Source organism: Lichenostomus cassidix, unplaced genomic scaffold (genome assembly GCF_008360975.1).
Source record: "Lichenostomus cassidix isolate B80296 unplaced genomic scaffold, HeHo_3.0 HiC_scaffold_745, whole genome shotgun sequence".
Classification (NCBI taxonomy): Eukaryota; Metazoa; Chordata; class Aves; order Passeriformes; family Meliphagidae; genus Lichenostomus; species Lichenostomus cassidix.
The window spans coordinates 1-13,619 of record NW_028147796.1 but is presented as its reverse complement, the minus strand read 5'-3'; the positions used below and the strand labels follow the sequence as shown (position 1 = coordinate 13,619).

The window sequence follows — 13,619 nt, the reverse complement described above, 5'->3', positions numbered from 1 at the left end:
CTGCCTGTGCCTCACCCACATCATTCCGAGATAAATCACACATGAAGCTCCATCTGCCACGAGCCAAATTGCCTCTGCTTCCTGCATGACCATCGAGGCAATCAGGGACTTCACAAGTCCTCTGGAGGCAGAAAACTGCCTTCAGGATTGTCCCTGTGCAGCCATCCCAGAGCCCTCCGTGCCACCCCAGTGCCGTGTGGGATGAGCCTGGCCGGGCAGGAGGTCGGGGCTGCTGACCCTCCGTGCTCCGTCCAGCCTGACCCACTGCCCGAGGCTGTGCTTTCATTTCCTGCCCGTTCTGGGGCCACGGCTGGCGTTTGGGATGAGCCCGCAGTGGGTGGGATGGCTTCTCCCTCGCGGCGTCCCTCGTTAGCAGCCTGTAAAGGGAGTAATGACAGCCGTGCTGCTGTGCCCAGCGTTCCAAAGCCCTGCCGGGTGATGCCCAAAGTGCTCGCCAAGTGAGCCACGTGGGGATTAGGGACTCATCGGGTTCATTGGGGTCTGAGTTCATCTGCAGCCACCAATGGCCTTTCGCGCAGGGATTGGTCACTGTCCCTCCCAGGGACATTGACCCTGCAGGGCACATTTCCAGGCGCCAATTAGGATGGAGAGAATTGCGGATGACAGTTGTGTTGAGAGGTTTCTGGGCTTGGCTGGTGATGAGTTGGGCTTTGCCCAAGCCCTGACCGTGCTCCGGGCACTCTGCGATGGATAAAAGGTCCGAGAGCTCCACAGTCTGCATCCAGCTGCCTCCACTCGACTCTGCTCATCGACCGCTGTGGTGGGTGCAGGCTTTCCCTGCATCCTCCTGGCTCCTCTGGGCCTTTTGGGGAGCCTTTGGTGTGGATTTTTCAGGGAATCTTTGGATTTCTGAGGAAAACTTTGGATTTCTGAGGGAAAGTTTGGCTGTGGATTTCTCAGGGAATCCTTGGCTGTGGATTATTCCAGGAATCTTTGTCCCTGTTCTCCTCACGCTCTCCCAGAATAGAGTTAGGATGGATGGGATTTTCCCTGCGGGCTCAAGTCCTCTGTTTGCCTGGGGATTTGGATGTGGGAGTTTTTCTTAATTCCCACTCTCAGCCGAGGCCCAGGCATGGTGAGAGCAGCAGGGATCAGAGCAGCCATTGCAGCGGTGAAAGGGGTTTTGCTGGGAATGGCTGAGATGATGCCGAGCATCTCCTGGGACACAGAGTGCAGGTGGGACAGAGGCAGGAGGGATTTGGGATGAGCCCTGCAGTGAGCCGTGGCTCTGCCTTGTCTTGCAGCTGTCCCAGCTGACCCCAAGCATGTCCTGCTGTGCCCCTACCGGTTGTGTGTGCCCCACGTGTCCCCTGGCTGAGTCCTGCAACGACCTGTGTGTCAAGCAGTGCCCTGACTCCACGGCGGTCATCCAGCCGCCCCCGGTGGTGGTCACCTTCCCCGGGCCCATCCTGAGCTCCTTCCCGCAGCAGAGCACCGTGGGATCCTCTGGAGCTCCTTACCTCTCAGCTGGATCTGGGGGCGCTGGGGGCATGGGTGGCATGGGGGGCTCTGGGGGCATGGGAGGCTTTGGGGGCATGGGGGCTCTGGGGGCATGGGAGGCTTTGGGGGCATGGGGGGCTCTGGGGGCATGGGAGGCTTTGGGGGCATGGGGGGCTTTGGGGGTTCAGGGGGCATGGGGAGCAGCTCTGGCTTCTGCAGCATTGGGGGCTCTGGGGGCATGGGGGGCTCTAGGGGCTCTGGGGGCATAGGGATCTGTGGGGGCATGGGGGGCTCTGGGGGCATGAGGGGCTCTGGGGGCAGCTCTGGCTCCTGTGGCATGGGGGGCTCTGGGGGCTCTGGGGGCCGCGGCTCCAAGTCCCTCCAGAGCCGCTCTGGGCCCTGCTAGACCCCAAATGTCCCTGCGGCTCCCTGCTGCCTCTGCCCGCAGCCTCCAGCGGCAGCTCCTGCTGTGCTGAGCTCCCCGAGCCAGGCTGGAGTGCAGCCCCAGGAGCCGCAGGGTCCGTGTCCCTTGTCCCCTGTCCCCTGTCCCCTGGCCAGTGTGACCCCGCAGCGCTCAGCGGCACTTTGGGGTTTCCAGCTCTGCCCGCAGCGCTGCCCCTCTGTGCTGCCATGTCCCTGAGCTGTTGGGATTTTTGCATTTCCAGCGCGTTGTCGCTGCGCTGCTTTGTCTCTGTCTGGTGCTCCCTGTGGCCTTTGCCATCCGCATTAAAGAGTCTGATTGCATGAAGGATTTCTGTGGTTCGGAATTTCTTGGTCCTGGCTGGGAATGAGGCTCTGGCTGAGCGAGGGTGGGAAATGTGTGATGGTGGAACGGTGGGATGGTTTGGGTGGGAAATGCCTGATGGTGGAATGGTGGGATGGTTTGGGTGGGAAATGTGTGATGGTGGAATGGTGGGATGGTTTTGGGAAATGCCCAGCAGTGCAGGTTTGATAATAAATAGAATAACAGGGAAATGATTATCATCGAATGAGGGAATTTATGATCACAGGAATGAAAAATACCCTGAGCTGGAAGGATCATCAGAGCGCAATTCCCGGCCAATATTATTTCACGCTGTATTCATATTATCTCAGTAGTTCCAATGTATCAAATATATGCAATATGAACAATTCAATAAATAATATTTTATTCTCCTTGATGACATTCATGGTGAGCAAGGGCAGCAAAGGCCACCATGGGCTGGGCTGTGGGGAGTTGTGCTGCCGTTGGTGGGCAGAGCTGTGTCCCAGCCAGGGCTGGGTGACACTGCAGAGCCCAGGCAGAGCTGCTGCAGCAGCAGTGGGGCCGAGGTGGGGCCAGAGGTGCTGCAAGGAGCCGTGGAATGCACGGGGAAAGCGGGATGAGGAGGTGCCAGGGTGGGGAATGTCTGAAGGGATGGAGGCCAGCAGGGGCAGAAGGGCTGGGTTGGTTCCCCCTGTCCCCTCTGCCCCCTCAGCCTCCCCAGAGCCCCGAGCTGCGCTGTGTCCCTGCGGTGACTCCATGCCAAGCCCACGGCCTGGGGCTCCCGGCAGCCCTTTGGGAACGTGCAGAGCGGGAAGGGAGCAGCGTGTGGGGCTGGGGCTGTGTGGGGCTGCAGAGCAGAGCTGCGCTGGGGAGGAGCTGGGCAGGGAGAGAGGGAGAGGCTTTGTGCGAGGGGCTGAGCAGGGCCTGGCTGGGGACTCTGCTGGCCAGGCTGGGGGACAAGGACAGGCAGGAGGAATGCTGGCAGCTGCCAGGTGGGAATTGTCTGAGTGGGGCTGAGTGGAAACCATGCTGGAAACCTCCTGGAAAATTCCTGGAAACCTCCAGGACTCAGAGTGTTGGGTGTGGCGCAAAGACCAAAGGAGAGGAGGTGAACAATGCAACGCAAGGCAGTTTTATTGCAGGGGAGGGAGGCAGGAGGGAGGTGGCAGCAGAGCAGAGCCATGGCCAAGGGCTGCCCGTGGCTGCTGGCCCTGGGCAGAGCCTGGCTGGGCTGTGCTGGGAGAAGAGCAGCAATTCCTGCAGCAGCAATTCCTGCAGGGGTTCAAGCACGGCAGGAAGGCACCCAGCAGCCCTGAGTGCTCTCGAGGAGTCGCAGCTCTCAGGGCCCAAGGCGTGGATTGCTTCCTTCCTTCCTCGGGGATTGGCGCGTTGGGATGTGCCGGGGGCGTTCCTGGAGCTCGGCTGGCTCTGGGGTGGCACTGGGCATTTGGGGCTTAGCAGGGCCCACAGCAGCTGCCCCTGGAGATGCCACAGCTGCCCCCATAGCCCCCATAGCCCCCAGAGCCCCCAGAGCCCCCACGGCGGCCAGAGGAGCCTCCTCCTCCAATGTAGGGAGCTCCAGAGGAGCCCACGGAGCTCTGCTGAGGGTTGGAGCTCAGGATGGGCCCGGGGAAGGTGACCACCACCGGGGGCGGCTGGATGACCACCGTGGAGTCAGGGCACTGCCGGACACATGGCTCGTTGCAGGAGTCGGCCAGGGGACACGTGGGGCACACGCAGCAGGAAGGGGCACAGGAGGAAGGGACACAGCAGGACATCGTTGAGACGGGCAGAGAGTTCTGGAAAACAGGCCGGGAAGAGGCAAAGGGGTGAGGAAGGAGTTGAGTGGAAGGAGAGAGAAAGAGACCCCGAGAGGCCTTGGAGAGCTGGACTTACCCGGCTGGTGAGGAGAGTCGAGTGCAGGAAGGTGGATGGAGCTCTGCAAGGAGCTCAGCTCTTTTATACAGCCCGGAGAGCTTTGTGAGGGGCTGGGGGCAGAACCGCCAGGAATGAGCAATTCTGGCTAATAGAGCAGCTCCATAAAGGGAAGGCAAAAGCAGGACAACTCTGTCAGCCCTCGTTGTGGCCATTGCGGTGGGAATGAATGGCCAAGAGAGGGGCGATGGGAGGGACAGCCAGGGCCATCATTAGCTGGCAGACAGAGCTCTGCCGGAGCTGCACTCACAGCCCCAATAAACCCTGCTTTGGCCCTAATCCTCGCTGGGCCTACAGACAGCAATCCCAGCACCTCGCAGAGCTCTTGGAAATGCTGTCCCTGCAGGTTTTGGGGTCTTGGCCAACACCCCCTGCCCCGCTGGCCACCCAGGCCGTGCAGGAGGGCTCGGGCAGGAGCAGCTCACAGCCACGGCGCTGCTGCTTCCTCGGCCTTGTTTCTGCTCTCCTGCTCTCTGCCTTGCTCTCCCCTCACTCGTGGATCCCAATCCTCATCCTGCCTGTGCCTCACCCACATCATTCCGAGATAAATCACACATCAAGCTCCATCTGCCACGAGCCAAATTGCCTCTGCTTCCTGCATGACCATCGCGGCAATCAGGGACTTCACAAGTCCTCTGGAGGCAGAAAACTGCCTTCAGGATTGTCCCTGTGCAGCCATCCCAGAGCCCTCCGTGCCACCCCAGTGCCGTGTGGGATGAGCCTGGCCGGGCAGGAGGTCGGGGCTGCTGACCCTCCGTGCTCCGTCCAGCCTGACCCACTGCCCGAGGCTGTGCTTTCATTTCCTGCCCGTTCTGGGGCCACGGCTGGCGTTTGGGATGAGCCCGCAGTGGGTGGGATGGCTTCTCCCTCGCGGCGTCCCTCGTTAGCAGCCTGTAAAGGGAGTAATGACAGCCGTGCTGCTGTGCCCAGCGTTCCAAAGCCCTGCCGGGTGATGCCCAAAGTGCTCGCCAAGTGAGCCACGTGGGGATTAGGGACTCATCGGGTTCATTGGGGTCTGAGTTCATCTGCAGCCACCAATGGCCTTTCGCGCAGGGATTGGTCACTGTCCCTCCCAGGGACATTGACCCTGCAGGGCACATTTCCAGGCGCCAATTAGGATGGAGAGAATTGCGGATGACAGTTGTGTTGAGAGGTTTCTGGGCTTGGCTGGTGATGAGTTGGGCTTTGCCCAAGCCCTGACCGTGCTCCGGGCACTCTGCGATGGATAAAAGGTCCGAGAGCTCCACAGTCTGCATCCAGCTGCCTCCACTCGACTCTGCTCATCGACCGCTGTGGTGGGTGCAGGCTTTCCCTGCATCCTCCTGGCTCCTCTGGGCCTTTTGGGGAGCCTTTGGTGTGGATTTCTTGGGGAACCTTTGGATTTCTGAGGGAAAGTTTGGCTGTGGATTTCTCAGGGAATCCTTGGCTGTGGATTTTTCCAGGGAACTTTGCCCCTGTTCTCCTCACGCTCTCCCAGAATAGAGTTAGGATGGTCAGGATTTTCCCTGCGGGCTCAAGTCCTCTGTTTGCCTGGGGATTTGGATGTGGGAGTTTTTCTTAATTCCCACTCTCAGCCGAGGCCCAGGCATGGTGAGAGCAGCAGGGATCAGAGCAGCCATTGCAGCGGTGAAAGGGGTTTTGCTGGGAATGGCTGAGATGATGCCGAGCATCTCCTGGGACACAGAGTGCAGGTGGGACAGAGGCAGGAGGGATTTGGGATGAGCCCTGCAGTGAGCCGTGGCTCTGCCTTGTCTTGCAGCTGTCCCAGCTGACCCCAAGCATGTCCTGCTGTGCCCCTACCGGTTGTGTGTGCCCCACGTGTCCCCTGGCTGAGTCCTGCAACGACCTGTGTGTCAAGCAGTGCCCTGACTCCACGGCGGTCATCCAGCCGCCCCCGGTGGTGATCACCTTCCCCGGGCCCATCCTGAGCTCCTTCCCGCAGCAGAGCAACGTGGGATCCTCTGGAGCTCCTTACCTCTCAGCTGGATCTGGGGGCGCTGGGGGCATGGGGGGCATGGGGGGCTCTGGGGGCATGGGAGGTTTTGGGGGCATGGGAGGCTCTGGGGGCATGGGAGGTTTTGGGGGCATGGGGGCGCTGGCGGCTCTGCGGGCTTTGGGGCATGGGGGGCATGGGAGGTAGCTCTGGCTTCTGCAGCATGGGGGGCTCTGGGGGCATGGGAGGCTCTAGGGGCTCTGGGGGCATAGGGATCTGTGGGGGCATGGGGGGCTCTGGTGGCATGAGGGGCTCTGGGGGCAGCTCTGGCTCCTGCGGCATTGGGGGCTCTGGGGGCTCTGGGGGCCGCGGCTCCAGGGCCCTCCCGAGCCTCTGTGGGACCTGCTAGACCCCAAATGTCCCTGCGGCTCCCTGCTGCCTCTGCCCGCAGCCTCCAGCGGCAGCTCCTGCTGTGCTGAGCTCCCCGAGCCAGGCTGGAGTGCAGCCCCAGGAGCCGCAGGGTCCTTCCCTTATCCCCAAATATCCCCTGTCCCCTGTCCCCTGTCCCCTGGCCAGTGTGACCCCGCAGCGCTCAGCGGCACTTTGGGGTTTCCAGCTCTGCCCGCAGCGCTGCCCCTCTGTGCTGCCATGTCCCTGAGCTGTTGGGATTTTTGCATTTCCAGCGCGTTGTCGCTGCGCTGCTTTGTCTCTGTCTGGTGCTCCCTGTGGCCTTTGCCATCCGCATTAAAGAGTCTGATTGCATGAAGGATTTCTGTGGTTCGGAATTTCTTGGTCCTGGCTGGGAATGAGGCTCTGGCTGAGCGAGGGTGGGAAATGTGTGATGGTGGAACGGTGGGATGGTTTGGGTGGGAAATGTGTGATGGTGGAATGGTGGGATGGTTTTGGGAAATGCCCAGCAGTGCAGGTTCGATAATAAATAGAATAACAGGGAAATGATTATCATCGAATGAGGGAATTTATGATCACAGGATTGAAAATTATCCTGAGCTGGAAGGAACATCAGAGCGCAAATCCCGGCCGATATTATTTCACGCTGTATTCATCTTATCTCAGTAGTTCCAATGTATCAAATATATGCAATGTGAACAATTCACGAAATAATATTTTATTCTCCTTGATGACATTCATGGTGAGCAAGGGCAGCAAAGGCCACCATGGCCTGGGCTGTGGGGAGTTGTGCTGCCGTTGGTGGGCAGAGCTGTGTCCCAGCCAGGGCTGGGTGACACTGCAGAGCCCAGGCAGAGCTGCTGCAGCAGCAGTGGGGCCGAGGTGGGGCCAGAGGTGCTGCAAGGAGCCGTGGAATGCACGGGGAAAGCGGGATGAGGAGGTGCCAGGGTGGGGAATGTCTGAAGGGATGGAGGCCAGCAGGGGCAGAAGGGCTGGGTTGGTTCCCCCTGTCCCCTCTGCCCCCTCAGCCTCCCCAGAGCCCCGAGCTGCGCTGTGTCCCTGCGGTGACTCCATGCCAAGCCCACGGCCTGGGGCTCCCGGCAGCCCTTTGGGAACGTGCAGAGCGGGAAGGGAGCAGCGTGTGGGGCTGGGGCTGTGTGGGGCTGCAGAGCAGAGCTGCGCTGGGGAGGAGCTGGGCAGGGAGAGAGGGAGAGGCTTTGTGCGAGGGGCTGAGCAGGGCCTGGCTGGGGACTCTGCTGGCCAGGCTGGGGGACAAGGACAGGCAGGAGGAATGCTGGCAGCTGCCAGGTGGAATTGTCTGAGTGGGGCTGAGTGGAAACCATGCTGGAAACCTCCTGGAAAATTCCTGGAAACCTCCAGGACTCAGAGTGTTGGGTGTGGCGCAAAGACCAAAGGAGAGGAGGTGAACATTGCAACGCAAGGCAGTTTTATTGCAGGGGAGGGAGGCAGGAGGGAGGTGGCAGCAGAGCAGAGCCATGGCCAAGGGCTGCCCGTGGCTGCTGGCCCTGGGCAGAGCTGGCTGGGCTGTGCTGGGAGCAGAGCAGCAATTCCTGCAGCAGCAATTCCTGCAGGGATTCAGGAGCTCATCTAGGGCTGTAGGTGGAGCAGAGCAGCAATTCCTGCAGCAGCAATTCCTGCAGGGGTTCAAGCACGGCAGGAAGGCACCCAGCAGCCCTGAGTGCTCTCGAGGAGTCGCAGCTCTCAGGGCCCAAGGCGTGGATTGCTTCCTTCCTTCCTCGGGGATTGGCGCGTTGGGATGTGCCGGGGGCGTTCCTGGAGCTCTGCTGGCTCTGGGGTGGCACTGGGCATTTGGGGCTTAGCAGGGCCCACAGCAGCTGCCCCTGGAGATGCCACAGCTGCCCCCATAGCCCCCATAGCCCCCATAGCCCCCAGAGCCCCCACGGCGGCCAGAGGAGCCTCCTCCTCCAATGTAGGGAGCTCCAGAGGAGCCCACGGAGCTCTGCTGAGGGTTGGAGCTCAGGATGGGCCCGGGGAAGGTGACCACCACCGGGGGCGGCTGGATGACCACCGTGGAGTCAGGGCACTGCCGGACACATGGCTCGTTGCAGGAGTCGGCCAGGGGACACGTGGGGCACACGCAGCAGGAAGGGGCACAGGAGGAAGGGACACAGCAGGACATCGTTGAGACGGGCAGAGAGTTCTGGAAAACAGGCCGGGAAGAGGCAAAGGGGTGAGGAAGGAGTTGAGTGGAAGGAGAGAGAAAGAGACCCCGAGAGGCCTTGGAGAGCTGGACTTACCCGGCTGGTGAGGAGAGTCGAGTGCAGGAAGGTGGATGGAGCTCTGCAAGGAGCTCAGCTCTTTTATACAGCCCGGAGAGCTTTGTGAGGGGCTGGGGGCAGAACCGCCAGGAATGAGCAATTCTGGCTAATAGAGCAGCTCCATAAAGGGAAGGCAAAAGCAGGACTACTCTGTCAGCCCTCGTTGTGGCCATTGCGGTGGGAATGAATGGCCAAGAGAGGGGCGATGGGAGGGACAGCCAGGGCCATCATTAGCTGGCAGACAGAGCTCTGCCGGAGCTGCACTCACAGCCCCAATAAACCCTGCTTTGGCCCTAATCCTCGCTGGGCCTACAGACAGCAATCCCAGCACCTCGCAGAGCTCTTGGAAATGCTGTCCCTGCAGGTTTTGGGGTCTTGGCCAACACCCCCTGCCCCGCTGGCCACCCAGGCCGTGCAGGAGGGCTCGGGCAGGAGCAGCTCACAGCCACGGCGCTGCTGCTTCCTCGGCCTTGTTTCTGCTCTCCTGCTCTCTGCCTTGCTCTCCCCTCACTCGTGGATCCCAATCCTCATCCTGCCTGTGCCTCACCCACATCATTCCGAGATAAATCACACATGAAGCTCCATCTGCCACGAGCCAAATTGCCTCTGCTTCCTGCATGACCATCGAGGCAATCAGGGACTTCACAAGTCCTCTGGAGGCAGAAAACTGCCTTCAGGATTGTCCCTGTGCAGCCATCCCAGAGCCCTCCGTGCCACCCCAGTGCCGTGTGGGATGAGCCTGGCCGGGCAGGAGGTCGGGGCTGCTGACCCTCCGTGCTCCGTCCAGCCTGACCCACTGCCCGAGGCTGTGCTTTCATTTCCTGCCCGTTCTGGGGCCACGGCTGGCGTTTGGGATGAGCCCGCAGTGGGTGGGATGGCTTCTCCCTCGCGGCGTCCCTCGTTAGCAGCCTGTAAAGGGAGTAATGACAGCCGTGCTGCTGTGCCCAGCGTTCCAAAGCCCTGCCGGGTGATGCCCAAAGTGCTCGCCAAGTGAGCCACGTGGGGATTAGGGACTCATCGGGTTCATTGGGGTCTGAGTTCATCTGCAGCCACCAATGGCCTTTCGCGCAGGGATTGGTCACTGTCCCTCCCAGGGACATTGACCCTGCAGGGCACATTTCCAGGCGCCAATTAGGATGGAGAGAATTGCAGATGACAGTTGTGTTGAGAGGTTTCTGGGCTTGGCTGGTGATGAGTTGGGCTTTGCCCAAGCCCTGACCGTGCTCCGGGCACTCTGCGATGGATAAAAGGTCTGAGAGCTCCACAGTCTGCATCCAGCTGCCTCCACTCGACTCTGCTCATCAACCGCTGTGGTGGGTGCAGGCTTTCCCTGCATCCTCCTGGCTCCTCTGGGCCTTTTGGGGAGCCTTTGGTGTGGATTTCTCGGGGAACCTTTGGATTTCTGAGGGAAAGTTAGGCTGTGGATTTCTCAGGGAATCCTTGGCTGTGGATTTTTCCAGGAATCTTTGTCCGTGTTCTCCTCACGCTCTCCCAGAATAGAGTTAGGATGATCAGGATTTTCCCTGCGGGCTCAAGTCCTCTGTTTGCCTGGGGATTTGGATGTGGGAGTTTTTCTTAATTCCCACTCTCAGCCGAGGCCCAGGCATGGTGAGAGCAGCAGGGATCAGAGCAGCCATTGCAGCGGTGAAAGGGGTTTTGCTGGGAATGGCTGAGATGATGCCGAGCATCTCCTGGGACACAGAGTGCAGGTGGGACAGAGGCAGGAGGGATTTGGGATGAGCCCTGCAGTGAGCCGTGGCTCTGCCTTGTCTTGCAGCTGTCCCAGCTGACCGCAAGCATGTCCTGCTGTGCCCCTACCGGTTGTGTGTGCCCCACGTGTCCCCTGGCTGAGTCCTGCAACGACCTGTGTGTCAAGCAGTGCCCTGACTCCACGGCGGTCATCCAGCCGCCCCCGGTGGTGGTCACCTTCCCCGGGCCCATCCTGAGCTCCTTCCCGCAGCAGAGCACCGTGGGATCCTCTGGAGCTCCTTACCTCTCAGCTGGATCTGGGGGCGCTGGGGGCATGGGTGGCATGGGGGGCTCTGGGGGCATGGGAGGCTTTGGGGGCATGGGGGGCTCTGGGGGCATGGGGGCTTTGGGGGCATGGGGGGCTCCGGGGGCATGGGGGGCTTTGGGGGCATGGGGGGCATGGGCGGCTCTGGGGGCATGGGGAGCAGCTCTGGCTTCTGCAGCATTGGGGGCTCTGGGGGCATGGGGGGCTCTAGGGGCTCTGGGGGCATAGGGATCTGTGGGGGCATGGGGGGCTCTGGGGGCATGAGGGGCTCTGGGGGCAGCTCTGGCTCCTGTGGCATGGGGGGCTCTGGGGGCTCTGGGGGCCGCGGCTCCAGGGCCCTCCTGAGCCTCTGTGGGACCTGCTAGACCCCAAATGTCCCTGCGGCTCCCTGCTGCCTCTGCCCGCAGCCTCCAGCGGCAGCTCCTGCTGTGCTGAGCTCCCCGAGCCAGGCTGGAGTGCAGCCCCAGGAGCCGCAGGGTCCCTGTCCCTTGTCCCCTGTCCCCTGTCCCCTGGCCAGTGTGACCCCGCAGCGCTCAGCGGCACTTTGGGGTTTCCAGCTCTGCCCGCAGCGCTGCCCCTCTGTGCTGCCATGTCCCTGAGCTGTTGGGATTTTTGCATTTCCAGCGCGTTGTCGCTGCTCTGCTTTGTCTCTGTCTGGTGCTCCCTGTGGCCTTTGCCATCCGCATTAAAGAGTCTGATTGCATGAAGGATTTCTGTGGTTCGGAATTTCTTGGTCCTGGCTGGGAATGAGGCTCTGGATGAGCGAGGGTGGGAAATGTGTGATGGTGGAACGGTGGGATGGTTTGGGTGGGAAATGTGTGATGGTGGAACGGTGGGATGGTTTGGGTGGGAAATGTGTGATGGTGGAATGGTGGGATGGTTTTGGGAAATGCCCAGCAGTGCAGGTTTGATAATAAATAGAATAACAGGGAAATGATTATCATTGAATGAGGGAATTTATGATCACAGGATTGAAAATTATCCTGAGCTGGAAGGATCATCAGAGTGCAATTCCCAGCCCTGCAGAGACATCCCAAAATCCCCAAATTTCCCTGGCAGCATTGTCCAGACGCTCCCGGAGCTCTGGCACCCTCGGGGCTTTGCCCATTCCCTGCTCAGCGCCCAACACCCTCCGGGACAAGAATTTCCCAATATCCACCCAAACCTCCCTTTTTTATGCTCTAAAGAAACCAGAAGCCGAGTTTTGGTACAGAAAACTTTATTTGGAAAGAGAAGCTTTCCTACAATTGTGGAACAAAACTTTCCAGGAGACAAAGAGCATCGTCCTGGGGGTTCGGTGAGGCTCTGGCAAATCCTCAGCATCCAAATGCTGCAAAAAACTGGGAAAAACTGGGAAAAACCAGGAAAAACTGGGAATTTTCATCAGTTCAGAGACACCTTCATGTTGTAGCACACATGGGATGGAAATAAGTCATTATTCCTATTTTAAGGCATGGATTTAAATCAAAAAGTATCAATTAATTCATTTATTCCTTTGTGTCCCTTCCACAATAATTTACAATGTCTTCACCTCCCTGCACAGTCGATAATTTAAGGAGTTCAAAGCAACTCCCAGACGCCAATAACTATTTTATTTATTTATAGGCTGTAATTAGTCTCTTTAAACCTTAATTTTCTTTTCGGCTGCTCCATTGTTGAAGAAGAGTCACTTCAAAAGTCCGAGCTGAGGCAGTTTGATGTTTGCTTTAGTCACAATTTATTTTATGCCTTTTACTTTTTTTTTTTTTCATTCAAATTACTCTCTGCACAAAGAGCCACGGGAGATCCAACAATTCACCTCTTTTGCCTCCTCGTCCTCCGAATTTGGATTTATTTCTAGTTTTTACCTTTAGGCTTCCCGGAGTGAGCAAAATATATGTTAAAATTCCATTTAATTTTAACTATTTCTTCAACCAGACCTCAGTTAAAGTAGCTAAATCACTCTGTAGAGCTCAGAGAGTAGAATTTATTTTAATCTCACATTTTGTTACTTCTGCATTCTGAGACACTTAAAATTTCCAGTTTTCACTTCTGGATTTGTCTGTAACTCCCTCGATTTTATTGATTGGATAAATTTAGATTTAGAGAAAAGAGGGATTTTTCTCCCATTTTCTCGGCTTATCCCCCAAAATTTAATTAATTTGCTGCCCGTATTGAAAGGAATGTTTCCAAACATTTCCTGGGGAATTCCTGAGTTGGAATTAATTTTCTGAGATTTTTTTATTGGTTTGCAGAATGTAGGTCTAGCTGAGCTTAGAATGAGTTTCAGAGAAGCCAAAAAACATCGAGTCAGGGCAAAAATCTGTTTTCCTGCAAGCCAGGAAAAGAAAACCAGAGACATTTCGTGATGCTGTAACATTTTTATTAAGAGTAAAGCTCAGAATCTCAATCTAAACTAGCAGAGAGAGCAGAAAGAATTGACAAAAATTTTGATTTATATGTACAGAAAATCTCACAGATCCAGAGGTACAATTTTTGCTGTCGATTTTCCATTTGCTTTTTTTTTTTCCCGCTTGTTTTAAATCCAATGAAACGAAGCTGATTGGGTGATTTAGGGTTTTTTGGTGAAGTTTCAAAGGCGGTTAAATCAGCAATCAAAAATACATCCCTAGGACAGGAACACTCCAGATTTCAATAAATTTAGCCGGGAAAGATCCATAAATTAATTACTTGTCAACAAATAATAAACCAAATTTCCTTCACACCACCAAACCCAGCGAGGGTTAAGAAATGCAGCAAAGAAAAAGGAAAACAAAGTATTTTTGGAAGAACTTTGAAGAAAATTCACAGGAACCCCAAGCTCTCCAAGATCCTGGATCTTCC

At 57.8% G+C, this 13,619-nt stretch overlaps 1 protein-coding gene across 1 annotated transcript; it reads right to left on the bottom strand.

Moving 5' to 3' along the window:
* Window positions 1-8,319: 8,319 nt before the first annotated feature.
* On the bottom strand, window positions 8,320-8,656 carry LOC146420803 (claw keratin-like). Its single transcript, XM_085048011.1, has one exon. The coding sequence runs from the start codon at window positions 8,641-8,643 to the stop codon at window positions 8,320-8,322; it is 324 nt and encodes a 107-aa protein (XP_084904137.1). The 5' UTR covers window positions 8,644-8,656.
* Between the last annotated feature and the right edge of the window lie 4,963 nt (window positions 8,657-13,619).

Bases quoted from the DNA above. Each gene is read 5' to 3' on its own strand.
- LOC146420803 (XM_085048011.1), bottom strand. From the start codon at position 8,643: ATGTCCTGCTGTGTCCCTTCCTCCTGTGCCCCTTCCTGCTGCGTGTGC.